The 26889-nt window shown below is 46.0% G+C and overlaps 1 protein-coding gene across 2 annotated transcripts; it reads right to left on the reverse strand.

The window, feature by feature from the left end:
* On the reverse strand, positions 1–26889 carry GMEB2 (glucocorticoid modulatory element binding protein 2). 2 transcript variants are annotated; one of them, XM_026697339.2, is made up of 10 exons: positions 26580–26889; positions 21185–21333; positions 16116–16213; positions 13785–13912; positions 10991–11094; positions 10029–10186; positions 7626–7697; positions 4688–4825; positions 2926–3048; positions 1–1771 (listed from the first exon to the last, which is right to left on the reverse strand). In XM_026697339.2, exons 2-10 carry the CDS (start codon positions 21316–21318, stop codon positions 1125–1127), a joined length of 1602 nt encoding a protein of 533 aa, XP_026553124.2. In that variant the 5' UTR covers positions 21319–21333; positions 26580–26889; the 3' UTR covers positions 1–1124. The 2 variants fall into 2 exon arrangements, with proteins under 2 accessions (XP_026553124.2, XP_087784974.1); XM_087928848.1 differs by lacking the exon at positions 26580–26889 and adding an exon at positions 24307–24429.

Consider the following 26889-nt stretch of genomic DNA (forward strand, 5'->3'; position numbering starts at 1 on the left):
TTGGAAAACACGTTTTAATGGTACCCAAGAGACTTGATTCCGCCGTTTCTCATAGGCCCAAACTCACTCCAGGAGAATCCGAGCCCTCGTCGCTTCCGACAGAGGATTCGTCTCCCAAGGGCTGCTTCTTCTCACATCCTCGAGGATCAAGTCCCTCAAGTCAGCTGGAACCATTAGGAGCTCCCGTTGGTCACCCTTGTTTTTGGCAAAAAAAAACCCACAACCACACCCCCACCCTTTTTTTGTAGCCTAAAGTGCTGATGCACAGAGGCGGGGAGGAAAAGGCTCCTGGCAGCTGTGGAGGACAGAACCGCTTAGAGCAAAACATAATCCAACGTAGGTGGTCCATCTTCAGCAGTTTTGGCCAGATCTTCCTCCTCAAGAGGCTGAGTTGCAAACAGGGAGGAGGCTGGGCGAATTGATGCTCTTCAATTGGGGATTGAATCTTCCCGCCACCGAAGTTCCTCCTGCCTCCCTCCCGCCTCCTTTCCTGTTTTTAAGCCGCTATTCCCTATCCCACACACCTTTGGCACGAGGCTCCTTCTCCATTTCGCCCCTGTCCAAATGCCAGACCCCCTCCCTCCCTCTCCTTTCCCTCTGTTCTGGCAGACAAAAACAGCCCATCATCTCCCTACGCCAACAGGCAGGCAATGCCTGTGTTGGGCACTCCCCACTTCCGCCAGCCGGGAAATATTTAAAATAATGTCGTCTCACAGCCTAATCCGTTGGCCTGTCTGGTTGGGGCGAATTGTTTCATTCTTCGAAACCTGTCTGGGCTGCCTCAGTTTCCCCAGAGCTGGCTAGAGATGGGGGGAGTACTTACAAGCTGGTGTGTGTGTGTGTGTGTGTGTGTGTGTGTGTGTGCAAAGATGATAGCTTTTAATGGGTCCCAGGAACAGGGAGTCTGTTTCCTGGCCCTGCAGTGATGTTCTTGCATTTCTCTCCGTCTTTCTAAGATTTCAACTTCCCTATTCCGCCATCAGCCGATCTGTTTTCCTCTCTCTTTTCCCAGATCTCTTCCTTCTTCCTCTTCTTCATCATCTCCATCTTCTCATCCGAGGGATGGGCACGTAAGCCCAGAGCACTCTTCCCTCCCCCACCCAAAATGGACCAAGGTCCGTGTTTCACTTCTGCTGAGGCTCGTCCGCCACGGTGGTGACCTCAATGGTCGTGTGCTCTTCCGTGGCCGAAGCGCCGTCCACCATGCTGGACGGCAAAGCCAGGATTGTGCTGCCCCCGGGAGACATCTGCGTCACGTTCTGGATGGCCGTGCCCAACCCGGGCAGGGTAAGCAGCTGGAAAGGGCTCACCACTTTGACCACCGTGCTGCTGTCCTGGATGGCCGCGGTGCTCAAGACGGTGAGGTTGGAAGCTTCGGGGTGGATTTCCACCGTGTTGGGGAAGGCGGAACCCGCCGAGGCCAAAATGGTGTATCCGCCCAGCAGCTGGGAGGCGGGAGAGCCGGCTGACGTCACCTGGGTGGTGGCCTTTCCAAAAGCAGACGCCGGGAGGGCAGAGAGCACTTTGCCAATGGGCAGACCGGCCAGCTGGGTGATCGGCATGCCCGGAGCCAGAGCAATCTGAGCTGACTGAGTCAGGACTTGGGAGGTGATGGCTGGGGGTCCCGAAGTAGCCCGGGTCAGCCTGGGGCGTTTCAGAGGAGAAGGGATGGAGACGGGCGTCAAGGTCATCAGCACGTTGTTGAGGTGCTGGGATTTGTGCTTCAGCTCCTTGGCTCTCTTGCGGTGCTCGTCACACTGTTGCTCCAGGGCTGGAGATGGGAAAAGGGGAAACCGGAGAGAAGAGCGTTAAGGCTACGGGGCGGAGGCAGGACGCTGGCACAGTCCAAAGGCTCTAAGCTAGACCGGACATAGCCCTCCCCACCTTACACTGCACAGCATCTTTAACAGGTTAACAGAATTGGAAGGGACCTGGGAGGTCGTCTAGTCCAACCCCCCCACCCCCCCACCCCCGCAAACAGGAGACCCTACACCATTTCTGACAGGTGGGAGTCCAGTCTCTTCTTGAAAGCTTCCGGGGATGAAGCTCCCACAATTTCTGAGGGCAACTTTTGTTCCGCTGGTTTACTGTTCTCACCGGGGTAGATAAAAATCGGTGATTTAATTTTAAAAAAAAAAAGATCAGATTTTTTAAAATTTAAATTGGATTTTTAAAAATGTAAATCAGATTTTTTTTTATTTTTATCCAATTTATTTTAATAAAATGCTTCTGGAGTAAACATCTATCTAAAGGTAGTTTTCTATTTAAGATACCGTACATATATAATTTAGTTTATTCAGCATGAAATGGAGCGTAGTTATTTAGCACGAGGCTGTATATTCTGCAATATTGGGACTGTTGGTGAATCAACAGCAGGCCAGAGGAGAAGCCGCTGCGGGACAAAGATGACAGTTACTCTTTACAAATTACAATTTAAATTGAGTTGATTTAAATCAAGCCTTTTTACTAGTGATTTAAATTAAATCAATGAGTTAAATCTTGATTTAAATCAACTTGAATTTAAATCAAATCCACCCTGGTTCTCGCTGTCAGAAAATTCCTCCTTATTTCTAAATTGAATCTCTCCTCGATCCGTTTCCATCCATTATTCCTTCTCTGGCCTTCCGCGGCTTTGGAAGAGGGCTTTGGAAGTGCATCTAAGAGAGGAGGTGTTATTACAGGTAGCTTAGACTTACGACCTCGAGGGAGCCCAACATTTTTGTTGCTTAGCGAGACAGTGAAGTGAATTTTGCCCATTCTAGGATCTTCCTTGCCACGGTCGTTAAGTGAATTGCTGCGGCAAGGCTCGCTTAACAACTGCCTTGCTTAACGATACAGAGTTTGGGGCTCAGCTGAGGTCTTAAATCCAAGACTCGCTGTACCTTACTCAGTGACAGAACAGAAGGAGGACCAAAGAGACGGCACCTGCTAAGTCTCGCGTGTATTGCTTCCTGGAACGGTCCATTTGGCACTTGTGGCTGGCCAGAACTTTCTTCACCAAGTCCAGCATGCCAAAGTTCTGGACTGTGTTGTTCAGCAGGATGGCATCTAATGGAAACACAGGATGAAAACGCAAAGCATCCTAACGGCCGACAGAAGGCCATTTTATATACAGTCTGCCCCTCCAGGAAAATCCACCCATCTGTCTTATTGGCGGCGAGGGAAGGAAAGGAAAAGGGGAGGAATTTTCCTCCGTAGGGGGCCAATTCCTACAACTCCTCCTTCAAAAATGAAGCCAATGTACAGCTGCCTTAGTGCTTCGATTTAAAAGCTTTCTTGAAGCAGGAGAGTGAAATAATGCTTTTATTTTCCGTACTTTATAAAGCCTCCTATAAACCTGAGGTGGTGGATGTGGAAAATTATGACCCTGCCATGATTGGGTTTAATTATTTTTTTGGTACAGGCTGTTGTGGTTCGCCGGCAGCCGGGGCAGCCGGCAGAGTTATCATCCAGTGAGGACGAAAGGGAGGCTGGAGAGGACTCCGATGAGGGTCCAGCGCCCGATGCAGGGATGAGGCCAGGACCATCTGGGAGTGGGGTGCTCCCTCCGGAGCCTCTGGCAGCAGCGAGCCAGAACAACAAGGGGAGCCTGTTCCCAATGCGCGTGTGCGCAGGAGCTGCTGAGGCAGCAGGGGCGACTCGGGAGGAAAGCTGGGAGGTGACTGCCCTTCCCATCAGGGATAAAAGTCAGCCCTCGGTGACGTGCTCTTTGCAGGAAGCAAAGAAGTTCATGAGATTCTGATTCCTCATTGAAGCCCTGCAAACTCTGGTTTGTCTTTGCTGTAATTTCTGTCGGTTTATATTCTAAATAATTGGACTTCCCGTTTCTTGGCAGCCTTCTACAACCCTGAAAGGCGTGAGCTTATCTCAGGGAATTGTGTTTAATGAGTTTTAGCTGGGAATGCAAGAAATTCCCAGCATTGCATTAAAATAGGTTTGATTTTACACTCAGTTTGTGTTTCCTTAATTTGGACAAAGCCTGGGTCAAAACACAGGCAGTCTTTGATTTACAACAGTTCATTTTAGCGACCATGCGAAGTTACAATGGCGCTGAAAAAAGCGACTTATGACCGTTTTTCATACTTACAACCACTGCAGCGTCCTCCTGGTCACACGATCAATATTCAGAAACTTGGCAATGGACTCATATTTATGATGGTTGCAGTATCCTGGGGTCATGTGATCCCCTTTTTTGGGAGGGCGGGGGGCCTTCTGACAAGCCAAGTCAACGGGGAAGCCAGAAGCACTTAACAACCCATTTACTAGCTTAACAACGGCAGTGATTCCCTTAACAACGATGGCAAGAAAGCTCATAAAATGGGCCAAAACCCACTTAACAAGCCGAATCTGGCTTCCTCCGTTGTCTTTGCTTGTCCAAAGCCGGCTGGGAAGGTTACAAATGGGGATCGTGTGACTCTGGGACACTGCAATCATCACAAACAAATGCCAAGTTGCCGATTACACAAAGTTTGATCACGTGACAACAGGGGATACTGTAATAATCGTTAAGTGTCAAAACGGGTAATTGTGAGAACCAGTCGTAAGTCCCTTTTACAGCATCACTGTAGGTTCAAACAGTCACTAAACGAATGGTCGTCAGCTGAGGACTACCAGAAAATAAAAATATTAAGAAACCGTGAAATCATTTCTTTGCACGGTTACAAGCATTGCGATATCCGGCTCTCACCATTCAGCTGTAAAGGGAGTTCCTGGATTCTTTGCTGCAGGCCCTTCATGGCTTCCATGAATTCCGCGCTGAATTCCTGCACCACTTCCTCCAGCAACCCGGCGTCTCTCAGGCCTCGCCAGAAGGTGAAGGCGTCATCTGAAGTCGAAAAGGAGAGACGTCTTGGACAACCCAAAGGTGCTTTTTACTTCCCAAGAGGAAACCGGACCTTCCTTGCTTTCCCTTTGCTTCGCTTCTCATCCAAAAAGGTTCTTCTTTGGTTCTGACCGAATGGTGGGGAACGCAAGATTTATAGCTCAAGTTACAAATGTATCGGACGTAACTTGAAGATTCGTAGGTGTGAATCGCGTTAACTTGAACGTGATCACTCCCTGCTTTTGCCTACGCATTTGCTAACTGAATGTGCCAATTGTTACGTGCACGAGGGTATCTCGGGGTGGGGACGGCCAGTGATGGAACAGACTACCCAAGGCGTCCCCGACCGAGAGACCTCATGCTCCCCACCTCGCATCCTGGCACGCAGGACTCACTTACCGTGTGAAGATCTGACTCCTCTCCGCCACAGTTTCTTTGGTCTTTGAGGGAGAGGAGAGCAGGATTTTTGCTCCCAGCATCTGGTTGGTTTCCAAATGCTTTTGGGGGTGGGAGTGAAATGCTGGGGGTGGGGGGGTATGATCTCACACAACTTCATTTACCCATTATCTGCAAAAAACGGACAGGTACTTGAAGTGACGCAAGATCACAGCCCCCGGAACCTTTCATTCTCGACGTAAAAATCATTTGCAAGCCGACAGGATGCTGGGAGCGAAATCATCCTGCTCTCCTCTCCCAAAGAATCTGTGGCAGAGGGGAGACAGGTCTCTGTAAGGTAAATGAGGTGCTGTAGGATGGGAGTGGGAAGCAGTTGTGGGGAGTGGGGTGGGGAATAAGGTGAATGTTACAGTGCCTCTGTGGTCGTTTGTAAGGGCGAACCATCGGTCGTAGTGCTGCAACATTTGTAATTTCAGAACTTTGTTATAAACATTTGGGGGCATTTTTGCGTAACTTTGAACAGTCATTAAGTGAACTGTCGTAATTGAGGATTACCTGCATATTCCTTGTAATCATCAGGTTGCTAGCATTCTGAAGGCCAGGGGGTTAAGCTCTTTCTTTTGAAGATGGCAAATTCCACATTCTGGACCGAGAGGACCATTGGTCTGAAAGAGGGGTCAAAGAGGCCATCTGTATTAAAATTGGACAGCCCCCCCCTCAACGGGGGGGGGATATGACCCCACCTATCTCCTGTTTACGACAAGGTCCTCTCAGCAATTCCAAGAAGGCTCCACACCCATTTGCACTATTCAGGTGACCCTGAGGGCACAGATAAAGCTCCAAGTGACCTCAAGAACAAGAGTGCTAATGACCAGAGGACTGCAAGGAATATAAATCCTTCCATTCTCCGCCATTCAGTCAGTACCGAAGAAGCTTCTTGGATGAGAAGCGAAACGTCCCCAAGGAAAAACTAGAAAAGTCCAGTTGCCTCTTGAAAAAGCACCACTGGGGCAACTATGACCTGGATGACTGAAAATCTCCACAGATGCCTTGACAACAAGACAGGTAGTGGAGGGAATTCAAGTTGTTGCCTCCTCATTACGCCCCATAATCTTGTTCCAGAAATGGTACAATCCAGTTGTAAGTTGTGCCAGTCATCAAATGGTTCACTGTGAGACTATATCCTATTTTACCATCTTTTTTTTTTATAATGGTCATAAAGCGAACCTGTTGTTTGCTATGGGATGTTTTTTCTCCCAAAACCAGAATGCCCCAAATGTACAGAAATCCGTGGACTCTCTTACCTGAGCCCAAGCAGGTGCTAACCGTGAGTTGAAAAGATTCCTGTTCTAGGTTTTTCAGCAATAAAATCAGTTTAGTTGGATCTTTAGGTGTAGACCTAATCTTAAATTTTCTCAGCTCTGGGTTAGCACCTGCCTGGAGTTAGATACGGGTAAATGGAATTCGAGGAGGGTTAGTTGGACTTAAGTTTGCTTATGCCTATATACAGTAAGGATGCTTGGTTGATCTCTCTTTTATCTCCACCCTCAATTTCCTGCCACGCCTTCTCCTAAAGTGCAGATAGTCCCCAACTTACAACATTCATTTAGTGACCGTTTGAAGTTATAGCAGCAGTGAAAAAAAGCGACTTGGGACCTTTTTCACACTGACGATCATTGCAGCATCCCCGTGGTTACGTGATCCTGATTGGCAACTGGCATCCATTTATGTGTCCCAGGATCGTGTGATCACGCTTGGCGAGCTTCTAACAAGCAAAATCAATGGGGGAAACTGGAGTCACTGAGCAACCTGGTTACTTAGCAACTGCAGTGACTCGCTCACCAACTGTGGCAAGGTTGTAAAATGGGGCGAAATTCACTTTACAACTATCTCGCTTCACAATGGAAGTTTTGAGCTCAACCGTGGTCGTAAGTCCAGGCCTATCTGTATCTAATCTTTTGCCCATTTCATTTTGTTTTTATATTCCTGTTTTTTAACTAGATGGTAAACTACCCACAGCGAGATCAGTGGCACATATATATATATATATATATTTAATTAATAAATAAAGGCATGGGCACATCCCCTGACACCTGACTTTTAAGGCAGGGTGGTGGGCAGAATTCTCAGGAGTGAAAGAATGGCACGATGATGTCACCTAAGCCCCATTCCAAAAAATAAAATAAAAAATCCCCAGCTATTAGCATCCCTTCAGTACTCGGAGAGGAGTCTTTTCCCATTCCACTTAGATGTGCTACAAAAATTTGACCTCAAAGCTTGCTGCCAGAGCTTTTCTGTGGCCCTGCATACAGAAAGGAGACCCATCTGCCTTTTTCCTTCAGAGCCTTTCAGGTTTTGCACTGAACATCCCATGGGAGGATCTAAGACCGGACCCGATGAGCTTCACCTCCAATAGCTGTGGTCCACTCGGTGGTATCCTCGCAGGTTTCTATGGTGATGGTGGCAGGAGATCCGTTGACTGCAAGTAAAATCGAGCAACAATGATCATTGGGACCCTTAAAACTCTCTTACTCCGATAAAAATACATTCTCAGTTTTCCTATACGTTAGACAGGAAGGCCGGAGAAAAATAAGAAGGCCCTGTTCTCCACTAAACATTTCTCAAACCAGGACTAAAATGCTCAAGAGAGAGTTGAGGCCGTTTGTTTAATGAAGCCATGCAGATTAGCCTTGGCGGGGCTGCTTCTGCTGACTGTCAGCTTCCTGCAATTTGGTAGTTGACACTCCACCAGGTTCAAGGCTGACTCAGCCTTTCATCCTTCCGAGGTGGGTAAAATGAGGACTCAAAATTGTTGGGAGCAATGCGCTGTAAACTGCTTAGAGAGGGTTATAAACTTATAAAGCACTGTAAAGCGGTATATAAGTCTAAGTGCTATTGCTATCGCGGTTTTGAAAATCATTTGGAAGAACTGCATTGGACCTCATGTGAAAGTAGTACCTTTCTGTTGTTATTTAAAGTAGGTGTTTTTTTTAAAGGCTTCCATTTGGCCTTGACAAATAAGACACCACGGCCTTAAAAATCAAATTAGCCTTTACGAATGAACTTATAGCAGTGTGACTTCTCTTTACAGGCTAATTAAAAAGAGTGACAGATGTTGAGCTGCCTTAATTAAATATTAGCAAGAGGCTCTTCACATACGCGCTCCAAAGCATTTTCAGCGATTGCTCAGGTGTATTACTTCACACTAACCTGGAATGTTAAGTCAAGATTTAATACAAGGTGATTACAATGCCCACGCAAGGCTGAAATTACAGACTAGATGCACAGAAACCTTGCTGCCTTTGAAACTTTCATCTGTCAGAGACTGTAAATAATTCAGACAAAGAAACCTTAAAGGAAAATAGGATGTATTTTGACATATTGTTGTATGACACATTTAGCCTATCATCAATGGCTGGATTTGGAAGACAGCACGGAACTGTCAAGGAGCAAGATAAAAAATATCCAAAATGAAAGCTTATAGAAAGAGAACAAAGCCTATTGAAGTTTCTTGTCTCACATGTATAATGAATCAAAAAGCCGTTAACGGGCTCTAAAAAAACTAGCTGGAGCTCTCAACACGCTTTTATTTCTCCTTCACCTAATGCCACAGCATGTTTAAAATGCCCACAAAGATGGCTGAGGGAGGAAACTGGTTAAGTCAAAGAGTATTTGAATGCACCAGATGGTAGTCTATGGAGTGGAGAGTTGATCTCTGACAGAAAACCACTTGAAGAGACTAGAAGCATTTGAAATGTGGATTTACAGGTGGCTGTTACGTGAAAGTTGGGTTGACAAAATCAGAAATCAAGAGGTGATAAGTCACCTGGGAAAGCCAGGGGAAATCATCAAAACCATTAAAAAAAAAAGTTAGAATATTTTTGGACATGTAATGCGGCACTTGGAAAAATACGGCATCCTTTGCTTAATCCTCCAAGGAAAGATTGAAGGCAAACGGTCTAGGCAGAAGAAGAACATCGGAGCTTCAAAATCTAAGGGGCTGGTTTGAACAAAACTCAACAGCACTTTTTCGTGTGGCAGTTGATAAAAATAGGATCGCCAACATCCGATGACAGTTATGGCACAAGAAGCCGGCAGTGCTTTAGAAGGGACAATGTTTCTCAACCTTGAGGACTTGAAGATGTGTGGACTTCAACTCCCAGAATTCCCCATTCTGGGAATTCTGAGAATTGAAGTCCTCACATCTTCAAGTTGCCGAGCTTCCTGCTGAATGACCAGGAAGTCCTCCAAACTGCAGCAGGCAGATAGATCTGGCAGCCGTTTCTGATGTTAATTGTTGAAATATCTACAGACGTTTGAACCACTTTAGGCAGAAACAGAACTTAGTGGTTTTGTAAAGAAATGCTGAACGCGGTGGTGGGATTCAAATAATTTCACAACCATTTTGCCCATTTGGCTGTTGTGACCCTGGGCGAACTGGTTGTTAAAATGCCTTCTCCCCTCCTCTGCTGTCAAAGTGGATCCTGGGCCCTGCACTGCACCGGAGAAACGGGCAATCGAGTAGCCGGCATGATGGGAGGAGGAGAAGGAGGAGGAGGAGCAGGGAGAAGAAAGAGGGAAAGTGGCCTTCTCCTTCCCTCATGCTGGCATTTCTGTTGCCCGTTTCTTCATCGCAACAGCCAGGAACCACTTCAATAGCGGGGTGGGTGTGGGTAATTTAACAACCGGTTCCTGTGAACCGATGTGAACCGGATGAATGCCATCACTGGGTAAACAGCTGGTGGGAATTAAAACTGCGCTTGCAGGGTCTCAACTGTGGTCTGTCCTTGGGTTTTGCTTCCCTACATACCGTCTGCAGAGGCTGGAGTGAGAGGGGTGTACTCTGCCGAAGTCTGACTGCTGAGAGAGACTCTGGCTCCGGTCAAATCGATTTTAGTGCTGCGGCAGGTATTTGAGCAAACTTTTGTGTGCTCGTAGAAATCCAGCTTGCCTGAATCCATGATTTTCCTAAAATGATAGAAGAGAGTTATTTGTAGCTCGGGGATGAACTGTGGGGCCCTTGGTGTTCTCTGAGCGCGGTACTTTTCTCTTGGACATGTCTTGACCCAACTAGAGAGTGGCGCGGTGGCCTAGAGGTGGAGCTCTCGCCTCACAATCAGGAGGCTGTGAGTTCGATCCTAGGTAGAGGCAGATATTTCTCTCTCTGGGCACAAGGAGAATATATCTGCTGAACAAAACTCCACATTGGCGGCAGGAAGGGCATCCGGCCAGTAAACACTCTGCTAGCTCCCTTCAGTTGCCCAGACTCCACCCTGCAAGGGATTAATTCAAAGAAGATCATGATTTCTTTACCCAACTAAGTAACATCATCAGGACTAGAAGGGCGTGGAGTGTCAATTGTCCGACTAGCGAATCGGAGAAAAGTAGACACTCTTGGGAACTTTGTCATCCCAAAAGCGAAACTTTATTGGATACACCATTTGGGGACTTAAGAAATAAAACCAGCTCTGAAGTTCTCCTGCCCAATGCTACACAGTTAAACATTGGCCTCCCCTCTGTCCCACCCATAGTGGTCCCACTGTCCAATTATGAACCGGTCTTCTATTTTGAGAATGGTTCGTTTCTTTGTCGGACACCTGCAGTAGTGACCTTGGTGGGTTCTTGGCTCATGCAGGCTATTCTTGGTTCACCTGCATTCCTTCTTACCTGTCCCTCCCGCAAGTTCTTTGGCAAGTTGACTAGTGCTAAGGTTTCAAATGGTTCAGAAGCGGTCCAACCTTGACCTGGAGCTTGCAATAAGTAGTGATGTACCTTAGCATGATCCCATTCATCCGGATTGCCCTCTTCCAGTCCTTCAGGGTGGACTTGCCAGCCAAATGCACAAATTCCTTAGGACTGATCAGATGATTGTCATACTGCAAGGAGGAGAGGGAAATAAGATGTTAACATGAAGAAGGTAGGCAATTCACGTAATGGCAGGCAGAGAGGGCCTTGGGAGACAGGGGGAAGAGCTGCAGACTAGTCGACTGTCAGGTAAGAGGCCGCTGAGCCTACAGGAGGCAACCATCTCAGAAGAGACCCTCTCTAGTTTCTTGGGACGTAAAGGTGAGGGGGAAGAGATGTACTTTCAGACTTGCGAGATTCTGTTCATGTAACCTTACAATTAAGTAGAATTAGTTCATCTGAGTGTGCTTCCTGCCTGGACCACGTCAAAAGAATGTCACGTATTGGAAGAGAGACTCATTTCCTCCCCACGAGGCTTCCAGAGATGCATCTGGAATTCTACGGTCCCAATGTGGGAAGCATCTCCTAGGGCAGGGGTCGCCAACCTTTTGGACCTCAGGGACCACCAAACTCACAATTTTAGATCCCAGGGACCACTAACCGGTTCTATGGGTGTGGCTTGGTGGTCATGTGACTGGCTGGGCATGGCTTGTATGTAAATATTATAAATATTGAATTTTGTATAAAAAAAGAGCAACTTTTACCCAAAATCAGGCAAAGCAGGCAGGCAGATTGAGTTGCTCACAGAACAATTCAGTGATCTATCTATCTGCCATCGGCTACCTGAGTCTGTCACATAAAATTTGCTTGCCGTGAGTCTGCACTGAATAATAGAACCTTCAGTCCTAAGGGAGGTTCAGTTGTGCTTAAAAGCAGAGCCGAAGATCTAAAGAAGATCTAGACCAGGGGTCGCCAACCTTTTGGATCACCAAACTCATAATTTTAGATCCCAGGGACCACTAACCGGTTCTATGGGTGTGGCCTAATTTGTGGGTGTGGCTTGGTGGTCATGTGACTGGCTGGGCATGGCTTGTGTGTAAATTATATAAATATTGAATTTTTTTATAAAAAAAGAGCAACTTTTACCCAAAATCAGGCAAAGCAGGTAGATTGAGTTGCTCGCAGAATCACAGATTCTTTCAGAGATCTATCTAACTGCCATTGGCTAGCTCAGTCTGTCACATAAAATTTGCTTGCAAGCAAACTCATAAAATTAACACACAACACACCACACATGTAAATATTGATTTTTTTATTTAAAAAAGAGCAACTTTTACCCAAAATCAGTCAAAGCAGGCAGAATGAGTTGCTTACAGAATTATTCAGTGATCTATCTATCTGACATCAGCTAGCTCAGTCTCTCAAATTTGCTTGCCGTGAGTCTGCTTGCAAGCAAACCTTCAGTCCTAAGGGAGGTTTGGCTGTGCTGAGCGGAACATCTAAGGACTAACTAGAAAGCAAGAAATCCAACCATTTCCTGCTTCCTAGCTAATCTAAATCTCCCGGCACAGCAGAACAGATGAGGGTCGGAAAAAAGGAAAAATAGCAATTTAGCAGGCAGGTTTACCGGGTAAGGAGTGAGTGGGCGGGGGAGGGTTCCCGCGAGCCATGTGGGCGGCACAGCCTTGTGTTTCTGCACAGCCTGGATTAATTGCTTTGGGGAGGGTGCTCTGGGGGTGAGATTTCTCTGCGGCCCACCAAAATTTTCTCGCGGCCCGACAGTTGGCGACCGCTGTCTTATGGGACAGATTACAAAGATTATGCTGGGAGAACGGAGTTATCAGAAAGGCTCATGGCTGCATCAAACAGAAACAGGTAGAGTAGAGACTGAATAAGGGAAAGAGCACTGTTTCTGATTGGCTCTGCCCTAAACTCCCACCCTTGCCCTCCAGCTCTGGCGCTCAGTGTCTGACAGACTGGGATGCCAGATCAGGTTCAGAATTTGAACGTCAGTCCACAAATAACAGAACAACAGAGTTGAAGGGACCTTGGAGGTCTTCTAGTCCAACCCTCTGTTCAAGTAGGAGACTCTATAACATTTCAGACATGTGATTGTCCAATGTCTCCCGAGTTTGGAGCACCCACAATGTCTGAAGGTGGAGTGCATGAAGACGTACAGCCCTGTTTTCTTCTCGATGCTTTTAAGGACGATCTTGAAAAGATAGATACGCTGGAGATTGTTACTGGACTACGACGAAGATCCCTCTCCCCAGTTCATTGTACTCCCACTTCTAACTTATCTAATTTCTATCGATTTAAATATTTAATGTTTTGTACTTCTGGTTTTACGATATTGTAACCTGCCCAAAGTCATATGAGATAGGCAGCATGTATATTTAACAATTATAATGGGACTTTGGAATGCAAACTGATAAGCACCTGCCACGAAACGCCTTAGACTTAACAACTGTTGATAAGAAAGACAAACAATTCTATATAATGGAAGTGGCAATACCTGGAGATAGAAGACAAAGAATCGAAGAAAATGACAAAATACGAAGGCTTGCAAATGGAAGTAAAATGACTGGGAGCGAAAGAAAGGAAGAAGAGTACCAATAATGTTAATGTCTTGGCTACAGTCCCAAAACATCTGGAGCCACCACTTGAATGCAATCGGCATTGACAAAAATCCCCATCAGTCACTTACAAAAGGTAGCTTTACTTGGAACACCTTACACCCTGCAATGATGATATCTTTAACACCATCAAATATCCACATCTGCCTATCCCAGTCCTTGGGAAAGAGCCAAGGAGATAAAAATGCTAAATCCAGCCTGAACATCTGGCTTGACTGTGTGATGAATCTTGATAACAATCTCACCTGCACGCACTTCACGTTGATGCCCGGGCAAACAAACTTCCGCCATATGAGGTTTGCCTTGCTGTCACCACAGGTGATGGGATAAGCCACCTCAGCTTCCAGGCACTCCTCTCCTTCTGCCATCTTCACTTCAAGGTGAGGAACCAAAAGAGTTTTTTAATTAGGAAAAGATTTCAGTGTCACAAACTACCAACGGCGGTGATGATGGTTGAAAGGTTGAAAAGGCATGACCCATATTATCAAATCCTTCCCCAATCTATGAAGTGAAGTGTTCATAGCAATGGGGCCTGTCACGGAAATAATGACACACCGGGGGCCTTTCAAACCATGGTTTGTTGAAGAAGCTGGAATAGCTAGGTTCAGATATCACCCTAAATGGAAGCCAAATAAAAGGCACTCTCAGTGCTGCCGCTCCATCAGAATGACGTTGAGAATAGAGCGGGAAGGATTTTAGTTTGTGAAGTTTTAAGTTTTTGTCTTTTACAGGTAGAAAGCAGGGCACAGGTGAAATTCGGAAACAAACGGAACAGTTTTTCAACATCCTGTTGTTGCATTTAGAGTTGTTAGTGGGTTGCCCCAAGATAGGCTGAGGGAATTCGAATGTGAGCCAAGAACTTAGTGGGTGTATTTGGGCTGTTGTGGGGATAAAAGCTGGGAAATACAGGTAGTCCTTGACTGACAATCCATTTTTAGTGGTCATTTGTAGTTAGAGTAGCGCTGAAAAAAGTGACATGACTGTTTTTCGCATGTATGACCTTTGAAGCATTCCCCATGATCACGGGATCAAAATTCAGAACTAGCTCATATTTATGACCGTTACAGTGTCCCGGGGTCACACGATCCCCTTTTGTTACCTTCTGACAAGCAAAGTTAATGGGGAAGCCAGATTTGCTTAATAACCACTTAACAATTGTGGTAAAATGGGGCAAAACTCACTCAATAGCTGCCTTGTTTAGCAACCAGCTTTTGGGCTCAAAGTCAAGGACTAGCTGTACTGCCATACCTTGAGCTCTCTGGGCTGCAGGATGACAATAAAAATACAAACAAGTCAGATGTAACTCTAACCAGGGCAACTGTCAGGCTCCAAAAATCAAATCGTGGCGATTCTTCCACGCTGAGTTCTTTATTGTTTCACACCCACAGAGAGAACCTTACCAACTGAAGCTGATTGCTACCTACCTACCTACCTACCTACCTACCTACCACACCCCACATACTTTGGGAGCTATTAGGAAGGAGCTCTCACACAAATTATCTGAACTGAGCTGTGTTTTGCTCCTCTAAAATCCAACCCTTTTGCCCTGGAAGTCGAAGGGAGGGAGAAATAGAGAAGGGGTGGAAGGAGTGAAGAGAGGGGAGGAAGGGAGGGAGGACTGGAGGGAAAGAGATGGATGGAAGGAGTGTTCGGAAGAAGGAGGGAGAGATGGGAGGAAGGAAAGCTGGAAGGATGAAGGCAATGGAGATGGAAAGAGAGGTAGGTAGATGGATGGATGGATGGAGGGAGGGAAGGAGAGAAGGAATGAGATAGATGGAAGGATGGGAGGGAGGGAGGGAGGACTGGAGGAAAGAGATGGATGGAAGGAGTGATGGGAAGGAGGAAGGAGAGATGGGAGGAAGAAAAGCTGGAAGGATGAAGGCAATGGAGATGGAAAGAGAGGTAGGTAGATGGATGGAGGGAGGGAGGGAGGGAGGGAAGGAGAGAAGGAAGGGAATGAGATAGATGGAAGGAGTGATGGGAGGGAGGGACTGGATAGAAAGAGAGAGGGATGGAAGGAGTGATGGGAAGGAGGAAGGAGAGATGGGAGGAAGGAAAGCTGGAAGGATGAAGGCAATGGAGATGGAAAGAGAGGTAGGTAGATGGATGGATGGAGGGAGGGAGGGAAGGAGAGAAGGAAGGGAATGAGATAGATGGAAGGAGTGATGGGAGGAAGGGACTGGATAGAAGAGAGAGGGATGGAAGGAGTGATGGGAAGGAGGAAGGAGAGATGGGAGGAAGGAAAGCTGGAAGGATGAAGGCAATGGAGATGGAAAGAGAGGTAGGTAGATGGATGGAGGAGAGAGGGAGGAAGGAGAGAAGGAAGGGAATGAGATAGATGGAAGGAGGGATACAGGAAGAGAGGGGAGGCATACTAACGCCCTTCTGAACTGAATTGCCTTACAGCTTTTAGGTGCCCAGCACTTCCTGCCCAGTGCTAAGGGTCTCTCCTCCTGGGGGTCTTTCTCAAATAGGCCGAAATCCCCAGGGGCCATGGCCGCTCTCACGTTCGGACTAAAACCTTCCCCTTCCCAGCTCGTCTGGAGAGGACCAATGCCCGGATTCCCCAGCCTTACCTAAAAGGGCTTCCTTCAGGTGGGTAGAGGCGGTGAAAGCTGCGGCAGCCGCAGCAGCCGCATTTTCGGTCTCCAGGGTGTCTTCATTGAGGTCACTCCTGGTCAGAGAGGAAGGGACAAACCGTGAGGGAACAATGCGGGTGAAATGGCTCCTTTCATCCATTTTCCTCCCGAAAATTGACCTGGCTTCTCCATGTTGGCCATAAATGGTGACGTGGTGTCATGTGTTCTTGTTCCTCTGAGGTTGAGTTTGCCTGCTTTTAAGAACTGCAAAGGACCAGGGGATTTTTAGTACGCCCTGATAGGAAAAACCACAGAACTCAAAGAGAGTGTGTGGGCAGTCCTCACTTAACAGCAGTCCATTTAATGACTGTTCAAAGTTACATCGGCCCTGAAAAAAAGGGACTTATGAACGTTTTTCACACTTACGACCGTTGCAGCAGGGTCACTTGATCAAAATTCAGGCGCTTGCCAACTGGTTCATACTTATGACGGTCGCAGGGTCCCATGATCTCCCTTTTGCGACCTCTCAATGAGCAAAGTCAATGATTCACTTAACTACCGTGTGACTCACTTAACAAAGGCAATATTATGTGATAAGTAGAGTCGTCCAAACATTTAAATCTCTCTGTGCCTCCCGAACCAGTACCATAAAAAGGAAGAGGAGAACGAAGTGGGGGCTGCTGGTTATCGACTATTTTAAAACTTTTATTCACAAGGTCTAAGGGGGAAAAGATACAGGCCACGTAAGGTTAAAAGAATCATGGGCAGAACTTCCAAGAAAAACATTGGTTAGCATTCCTAGAAACGACGCTCTCATAATTCAGTTGCGTAATTTCCAAGAAATATATTTTCTTGCTGCATAGTTTTAGCAATAAACGGAAAAGCAATATAAATCCTGAAACATTCATTCATTCATTCATTCATTCATTCAATCTTTCATTCATTCCACTTGTGTCTCACCCATCTCATCTAGAGACGACTCTAGGCAGGTTACAAAAACTGGCAGAAGAAGTTCTCGACTTGCAAAAATCATTGAGTGTCCTTTTAAAGTTACAATGGCACTAAAGAAACAGACTTACGATCAGTTTTCACACTTACGACCATCCCCATGGTCGCGTGTTTGACATTTGGATGGTTGGCAACTGGCTCATATGTCTGACGGTTGCACCAATCATGTTTCGTAACTTGAAAAGCAAGGTCAATGAGGAGGCCAGATTCGCGTAACAACTGTGTGACTAACCTCACAACTCCAGCGATTCACTTAATAACTGTGGCCAAGAAAGGGTGTAAAATGGGGCAAAACTCATTTAACAACTGTCTTGCTTAGCGACAGAAATTTTAGGCTCAATTGTAAGTCAAGGATTACCTGTGTACATTAAAACGATAAAACAGTGAATAAACGACAAACAATAATTCAAAGATGAGGTAGGAGCACGAAGTACTTGGGGAGAAGTGCAGTGTGATATAAAACACTGGGGGGGATCTAAAGATTTCAAGCCCTCTAGAGAAAAAAAAATGACCCTCTCCATGCACATGGGTGCAAACATAGTGATGTGCAATTGTTGACTCACAACCAACGCCACCATGGCTTCCAGCTTCAGTTCAGCCAAAATTTCCACAAAGGACATCTGTAACAACCTTTAACAATTAGAACATAGAATAGAGTTGGAAGGGACCTTGGAGGTCTTCTAGTCTTACCCCCTGCTCAACCAGGAGACCCTATAAGTGTCCAGTCTCTTTCTGAAAGCCTCCAGTGATGGAGCACTGACAAAGCCACCCAATGATTAATTGTTCCCAATTTCTCTCGGAAATTTCTCCTTGGTTCTAGGTTGTTTCTCTCCTTGATCGGTTTCCAGCCATCGTTTCTTGTCTCGCATTCTGGTGCTTTGGAAAATAAGTTGACCTCCTACTCTTCTTAGTGGCAGCCCCTCAAATGCTGGAATGCTGCTATCACGCCCCACCCTAGCTGTTTTTTTCTCTAGATCAGCCATACCCAATTCCCGCAGCCCTTCTTCGTATGTTTTAGTCTCTAGATCAGGGGTGGCCAAACTACGGCCCGGGGGCCACATCCGGCCCGTTGGTCTTTTTAATCCGGCCCGCCGAAGATTGGTACAGAATTAAGGTTTGATGTGAATGATTGCATTCATTTGATTTTGACTTGTAATGACAGGCATTTCGACACCAGGTGGCGGCCCATCTGTCAAATTTTAAAAGGCAATGAGGCCTCGAGCCAAAAAGTTTGCCCACGCCTGCTCTAGACCTTTAATCAACTTAGCTGCTCTTCTCTGCACTCTTTCCAAACTCTCAGCATCTTTTTTGTAATGTGGTGACCTGAACTATGCAGTATTCCAAGCGTGGTCTTACTAAGGCTTTATAAAGTGGTACTAAAACTCCACTTGATCTTTATTCTATCTATCTTTATTCTATTAATGCAGCCCAGGATTACATTGGCTTTTTTGGCTGCTGCTGCACACGGCTGGCTCCTATTTAAGTGATTGTCCACTAGGAGTTCAAGGTCCCTCTTGCAATTATGGTCATTAAGCCAAGTTTTACCTCATCTATACCAATACACTTGGTTTTTCTTGCCTAAGCGTAAAACCGTATTTTTATCTATGTTGAATTTCATTTTCTTAGGCAGGGCTCAGTGTTCAAGTCTGTCAAGATCTTTTTGGATCTTGAGCTTGTCTCTGGCATATCCTTTTGTGTTCCTTCCTGTTAAAAAGCAAAGAGCCCTCTCCATTATCAGGTATACTCAAAGCACCTGGCATCTAAAAAAAAAAAAAGAGTGTGGACAGATAGAACGGGAAGCTGTGTCTTTCATCATCTGACTGCCTAAAGACAAAGCCTGACATTCAGCACAGAGGCACCATCTTCCTCTCAGCACCTGCCAACTGCAGATTATAGCACAATTGTCTCATATGTGACGCTCGCTTGCTTTGCCTGTCGAAATCAGCATCTGTTTCGTTGCCAGTATGATGTTTCAGATTTATGACAAGGGCACAGCGGCGCACTCTGGCTGCCAACCAAATTTCAGGAATATCCATTCTCGCTCGCCTACTGGTCAAACAGGTCTTAACTTAACTTGCAAAGAGGAAGGCCTGGCACTCGATTTTAAGATGCTGCTAGTTAAGATTAAAGCAAAATCTTTCTTTTCAGTTTTCTGCCAGGCCATTACGTAGGTACCATCCCCAAAAATAAGACTTGGGGGGTAATTGTAATGTTTGGGATGCTTTATTAAGTGTGTACAATAAAGGCTGCCTGGAATCCACTTAGTCTGCCTGACTGCTCCCCACCACCCCCCGCTATATTTCCTATTGCATATTTTTACATATTTGTATCCTCCCTTTATTTTTATAAATAACTCAAGGCAGTGAATGTACATTATCCAACATGCCTTCCTGCTCCTATTTTTGCCACATCGACTCTGTGAGGTGAGTTAATCTGAGAGTGACTGGCCCAAGGTCACCCAATCAGTTTTTATGTCTAAGGCAGGACTAAAACTTCACCATCTCTGGGTGATTGGGCACCTAGCCAGCTTTCATGCCTAAGTCAGGGCCAGAACTCACCATCTTTGGCCCAAAGTCACCCAGCCAACTTTCATGCCTAAGGCAGGACTAGAACTCACTGTCCCCAGATGCTTGGCAAAGTTACCCAGCCTGTTTTCATGCCTGAGGCAGGACTAGAATGCCATCTCCCACTTTCTAGCCTGGGGCCTTAATGACTAGACAGATCTGGATTTATAAAGCTTGCCCGTTGTGATTTTCAGCAAAGATTTGAAATCTTAAGATCCCTGGTGCTTTATATCAGCTTTAATTTACAGAAGCCAGTTGGAAAATCAGGATAAAAGTGTTAAAGCCAATCTTATCTATTGATAAGCCCTACAGATTAGCTCTGCATTCGGTTCTCTTTTAGTGCCAGAAATATGGAATGCATAAAGAACCGTCAAGTGGAAGCAGAAAAGCCGGGTGGATCTATTTCTTTCTCATCTTTGTTTCATGAGAGAGGTTCGCAACACTTCTGTTTTTCTGTAAAAAAGCTGTTAACGTCTTCAGCTTGGGAAACCAGAGAGAGGCTCATTACTCAGAGAAACTCACCTAATCCTTCTATTAAACTCCTTTTGGTGTGGGCTGCTTCTGTGACAAAATTTTCTGGCAGGAAGTCACACTCGGAGAAGAAAATACTAACGAAACAGCTTCAGTTCCTATAACTGTTTTTATCCATCACTGAGGAAAATTGTTGCTAATCCAAATCTGAGAAATTACACTGAAGGAACTGAAGCAACAAATATACGGGGAATCCTTGACTAATGACCACAGTTGAGCCCAAAATTTATGTTGTTAAGTGAGTTTTGTCCCATTTAATGACCTTTTTTGCTTTGGTTGATAAATGAGTCACTGCAACTGATAGTCTGTAGAGGTTCTGTCATCCAGGCCATGGTTGTCCCAAGGTGCTTTTTCAGGAGGCAACTGGACTTTTTTTGTTTTCTCTTTGAAGACCTTTCGCTTCTCATCCAAGAAGCTTCTTCAGCTCTGACTGGATGGTGAGGAAGGGAAGGTTTTATATTCCTTGCAGACAGCTGGTCATTTGCATCCTTTTAGAGGGTCGTTGAGGCCACCTGGAGGTTTATCTGTGTCCTCAAGGTCACCTGAGTGGTGCTCCTGGTTCCTGTAGTCTGCAATTTCCCCCCCTGGAAATCTATTCCTACTCCCACACCATTCCAAGGGTGTTCAAGGCAGGACTAGAACTCACCGTCTCCTGGCGATTGACTCAAAGTCACTCAACCAGCTTTTATGCCTAAGTCAGGACTAGAACTCACCCATCTCTTGGTTGACTGGCCAAAAGTCTCCCAGCCACCTTCATGCCTAAGGTGGGACTAGAACCTGAAGTCTCCTTGATTCTAGTCTCATGTCTTAACCACTACCCCAACCTAGATCTCAACAATGAAGCGGGGGAGCTGTTAAAAGATTATCTGTCCCAGGTAACAACTGTTTTAGGTGTGCCACTGTAATAACTCCAATTGTGAATCTATCCATCCCACCAGCTGAGCATTTCAACTTTTGACTCACCCATGCTGGGACAAATTGGTGGTAACGAGGACCGTCTTCACTTCCTCCACACCGCTGCCATCAACCACATTATCCGGAGTCGTTACCACGACAACTTCCTCCATGTGCATACTCATATCTTGCGTTGCCATCATTAAGGAACCTTTATCCTGTGGAAGGAAAGAAGATCGGAGGCGTTACCACTCTGCTCATCTACTCTGAACGCATTTCATCATCTTTAATCAGGATGAAAAACATCTTGCAGAGTAGTACAGGTAGTCCTCAACTTAAGATCACAATTGAGCCCAACATTTCTGTTGCTCAGGGAAACATTTGTTAAGTGAATTTTGCCCCATTTTACAACCTCTTGTGCCACAGTTGTTAAGGGATTCACTGTCAAGTTAGTAAAATGGTTGTTAAGCGAATCTGGCTTCCCCATTGACTTTGCTTGTCTGAAAGTTGCAAAAGTGGATCTCTTGACTGCAGAATATGGCAACCGTCACATGATGAGTCAGTTGCCAAGCATGAGTTTTGACCATGGGGATGCTGCAACGGTTGTTAAGTGAAAATGGCCATAAGTCACTTTTTTCAGTGCCATTGTAAGTCTGAATGGTCACTAAATGAATTGTTGTAAGTTGAGGACTACCTGTATGTGGACTTCTGTTGGGTGTCCATAGCTGCGTTCCTCCAGTTTTAGCAGATGATTTTGTGCATGCAAATCAGGGTTTTATGCCTTTGATGCTATGTTAGCGCAGCTATTTCGGGTTAATGAAAGAAATCACAGCGAAACAAACCATGCCTAGCACTAATACAGGAAATCAAATCAGGAATATTAGCTAAACATCCCAGCAAATGCATGTGCAGAAGGAAATGGTTTTTCTTCCAAGGACTGCAGGCATCTCAGCTAAGCGCCACTTCATTTCCTTAGAGTCTTATTTGAGAATCCTTCACAGGTAATTTCACAGGAAAAGGACAGTAAGTGGATTTACGCATTTTACTAAGCCATACGAATATTGGCATGGCTTTACTGCAATGTGTTAATCCCACCCCCAAGGCACGAGAAATATTCTTGAAGCACCAAGACAAGCAAGCATCTTTTTTAATACCATTTCACCCAAAATAAGCCCTAGCATGTTTTTATATGTGCGCCTAATATAAGTCCTGCCCCCAAAACAAACCCTATTGAAGGGCCTGTGCAGCTGGCTGCCTGCCCATTCCATCTGGTTGCTCGCAGTGCTTAGTTTTTGGGGAGGAAAATAAGGGGCGGAAAATTCTGCCTCTGCCTACCAGCATCCATCGGTATTCATCTGGCTAGCATCCCGTCAGTGTGTGAGAGATGAGGGCTGTTTGGAAACAGTATTTGCTGCTTGAGCAAGGAGACAGCAAGGAGCCTGGGCGTGGCTTAGCTCAACTGTTCTGTACTAAAGCTGCTTGGTGCTATGAAACTGAAACTCCTCTGCTTGTGTTTTGCATTTAGAAGAGATTTCTTTTCAGGTGGGAAGAGGGAGTAGAACTCCTGAGCATCAGAGCGTGTTAATAATAATAACAATATACAAAATATTAATGCTCTGATGGTCATTTCAAAATATCCTTTCTTAGTGAGCACCTAGAAGCCAAGAGGAACATAGGTGTCAAATTTCAAGTTTGTAGGCTTTATGGTTCTGGAGATTTTTTGATGATGTGTGAGTGGTATTTTACTTTTATATATATCGATAACTAAGATATAATATTTTCATATGGTTTTTATGTTTTTAGTAGTATACCACCTAGATTCACTCTTTGATTAACAAAATATAAATCAGCGAAAAACCAAGCAGAGCTGGTATGTAAACCAACCAGCATGGGTCTCCCTACATGAAAAGCCTAAATGTTGACTTATGTGTCAACTTTTTATGTTGTTTTTACAGTTTTTAAATTGGTTATTTTTTTACTATTTTTTTTAAATGTATTTCAAGTCTTATTATATATGCTGCCCAAAGTCACTTAGTGAGATGGGCAGTTACACAAATGTGATTAAATAAGTATCAACATCCCATTTCAAATACTGGCTAATAGATAAACTGGTAGTTTATTCACTATGTCTTTAAGTTTTCTTTTTAATTGCGTGGCTTTGCATTTTGTGTGAGCAAAGGAGCCACTGCACAGGGCAGAAATAAAACCGCAAGTGCTGAACACAAAACAAGGCATTTTGACAATTTCTGGCAGAATTGTCTTCAGAAGATGCTTCCAGAAAACCCTACTTACAACTTACAGTCATTTGTTTAGTGACCAATCAAACTTACAACGGCGCTGGAAAAAATGACCAGTCTTGCAGGTACAATTGTTGCGTTATCTCCATGGTCATGCGATCAAAATTTGGCAACCAACATATATTTACGATGGATACAGTGTCCCAGGCCTACATCCGGGGTCCCCAAATCCTGATCCGTGGCCCAGTGCCAGGCCACAGCCCGTTTGGAACCAGGCGTGGAAGTGATGGGTGAGCGCATGTGCACGCAATGTATTTGTGACGGTGGCACACCTGCACACATAAAACCATCTCCCCTCGCCATCACCAGTCTCCAACTGGAAAGGTTGGAGACCCCTGGCTTAAATGACTGTTATTTCCAGGCAACTTCTGACAAGCAAGCTCCAAGGGGGAAGCTCAATCCACTTAATGACTGTGATTCACAAACAAATGATTTGCTTAACAACCAACTGGGGCCTAACTCATTTTACAACACCTTGCGCGGCAATGAAAATTCTGATCCCAATGGTGCTAGTTGTTAAGGCCTAGTTGTTAAATCCCCAGTTGATCTTATTTTCAAAACCGTGGGATGAACTTGCTCCCAAGCAGAGGCATCAACCCTGCAGAACTCAACAGAATATGCATTTCTGTGCACAAACACCATTCAATTCTGCTATCTTTCTGCTGCTTTTGGAAATCTCAGATTGCAAAATGCCAAACATTCTGGAAATTGCTTCTGAATCCACCATGCACAATACAGAAGCTGAACACAACGTCGAAACATGCATCTGGGATTCAAATCCCAGGAAACAAATTCAGGAATTTGGGGAGTCTGACAGCTCACAACAGTGGCAACCATAAAACGAGAGAGAGAGAGAGAGAGAGAGAGAGAGAGAGAGAAAGTCTTGTTTACTACCGTTTTTGAAGCTTCGCTGTATCTGGTCCCAGTTTTGTCATATTGATGCTTCCATGGCATCAATCCAAACTCTGTCAAGGTCCTTGGAGTTCTCATCTCTAATGACCTAAGTGCTAGAGCCCACTGTAACTACATAGCCAAAAAAGCATTAAGAGTTGTTAACTTAATCCCATGTAGCCTTTTTCTCTGGTAATATCACACTACTAACTAGAGCATACAAAACATTTGCTAGACCAATACTCGAATACAGCTCATCAGTCTGGAACCCACATTACGTATCTGATATTAACACAGTTGAGAAAGTCCAGAAATATTTCACAAGAAGAGTTCTCCGCTCCTCGTTGTAGAATACCTTATGCTACCAGACTTGAAATTCTAGACCTAGAAAACCTAGAACTACACCACCTTCAGTCTGATCTAATTATAGCATATAAAATCATACATTGCAATGTCCTACCTGTCAATGAATACTTCAGCTTCAACTATAGCAACACAAGAGCACACAATAGATACAAACTCAAGGTTAACCGCACCAAACTTGATTGCAGGAAATACGACTTCAGCAACAGAGGGGTCAATGTCTGGAATACTCTACCTGACTCTGTGGTTTCTTCCCGAAACCCCAAAAACTTTAACCTTAGACTGTCTACTATTGACCTCACCCCTTTCCTAAGAGGTCTATAGGGGGCATGCATAAGCGCACCAATCGTGCCTACCATCCCTGTCCTATTGTTTCTTTTATATTTTTCTTATATGTATCCATGTATTCATAACTATGTTTTTACTTATACCTATTATCTTGTAAGCGATTGACAAATCAATCAATCAATCAGCTAGTTTTTTTTGGGGGGGGGGGAGAGAACCCTTCAAAGCCCCCCAAACTGTGATATGGGCTGTACAGGTAGTCCTTGACTTACAACCATAATTGAGCCCAGGTTGCCAAGTGAGAAATTTGTCAAGTGAGTTTTGCCCCGTTTTACGACTTTTCTTGCTACATTTGTCAAGCAAAACAACGGCAGTGTTTCAATTAGTAACATGGTTGTTAAGTGAATCTGGATTCGCCATGGACTTTTGCTGGTCAGAAATTTTGCAAAAGATGATGCCATAACCCCCGGGACACTGCAACCGCCGTAAATATGAACCAGCGGTCGAGCATCCGCAATGGTCATGAGTGTGAAAAATGGTCATCAGACCCTTTTTCAGGGCCTTTGTCACTTTGAACAGTCACTAAATGAACTGTTAACTCGAGGACTACCTGTATACACATTTGATACATTAATAAAAATAAATTGCCTGTGAATTTTAAATTTAAGGAGTTTGGCTGTACCAACTCTCACATTCGTTTGTCAAATTGATAATCGATAATAATCCAGTGATTTTTTTGGGGGGTGGGAACCTTCAAAGCCTTCCCAAATAGTTGACCAGTTAAATATAAATTTAATAAAAATAAAGCATCTGTGCATTTTACATTTAAGCGCTTCCTCTTCTCTCGGCTTATAAATCAGCCACCCCTCCCCCACTTTCGCGCTTTGAGGGTGTGGGAGGTTGGACCTCCCATCCTGCATGGGCTTTGTAGTCCTTCCCCGCTTTGATCAAGGTCCAAGCCAGAAAATCCCATTAAAAAAAAAGAGAATTTTTTGTGTGTGTTTATGTTTTTGGAAGGGAAGCAGCGGCTCTTCCAAAGCTCGTTGCCGTCCCTTCCCTCACACGGGAGCCCGCCGGACGCCTCCCCGCCCACTCCTATCATCCCCAGCCACGCCGCCACCGGGGGCTGTAAGGGGAAGGCGTCTCCCATCATCCTCCAAAGGAGCCTCCCGGGGGTCCGGATCCCAAGACTCCAACGCCCATTCGCCACTGCCAGCGCGAGAAGAGGCGAGCGGCGACTGGGCGGGGAAAGGGGGGCAACATGCAACCTCTGAGGCGGCGCGCGTGACGGACGGTTGGAAGGGAGGGGGTTGGAATTGAGGAGAGCGGGCCTGCCGCGCGCACGCGCACTCTCCGCTCGGCTAAGGCCAAAAGGGAGCGGAGGGGGGAGTGGGGGGAAGGGGAGGGAGGCGCGCTCTCCTCTGTGAGGCCAGGGAGGGGGAGGGGCTGAGGCGCCAGCGAGCGCGCGGGGGCGAGCGGGGAGACGGCCGAGCGCGGCGCTCCGTCGTCGCCGTCCGCCCGTCGTTGCCGTAACGTCCTGACGCTCCGCAGGGATCCGCTGACAGGCCGGCCGGCCGGCCGTCTTGGCGTCACTTGGGGACGGTTTCCAGAGCCCTCTACTCGCTTACCTCAGCCGCGGCGGCCCGAGCTCAGGTTCCAGCGCCGGCGGGGAAGGAAGGAAGGAAGGAAGGAAGGAGGGAGGGAGGAGGAGGAGGGGAAAAAACGCCGGAGCAGCCGCCTCAGCGCCGTGTCTATGTGTGAGGGAAGCTGCGGCGCGCGCGGCCTCTGCCCGCTGCTGCGCAGGCGCACTGCGCCCCTGCTGCCTTTCCTTACTGCGGCGCCGGGGCTCCCACCCGCCGCCGGGGCTTTATTGGGGGAGAGCTGCCGGTCGCCTCCCCTCAGAACCACCACCGACACTCCACGGCGCATGCGCGGGGC

The sequence above is a fragment of the Pseudonaja textilis genome, chromosome 3 (genome assembly GCF_049901715.1).
Source record: "Pseudonaja textilis isolate UNSWEBS1 chromosome 3, rPseTex1.2, whole genome shotgun sequence".
Lineage (NCBI taxonomy): Eukaryota > Metazoa > Chordata > Lepidosauria > Squamata > Elapidae > Pseudonaja > Pseudonaja textilis.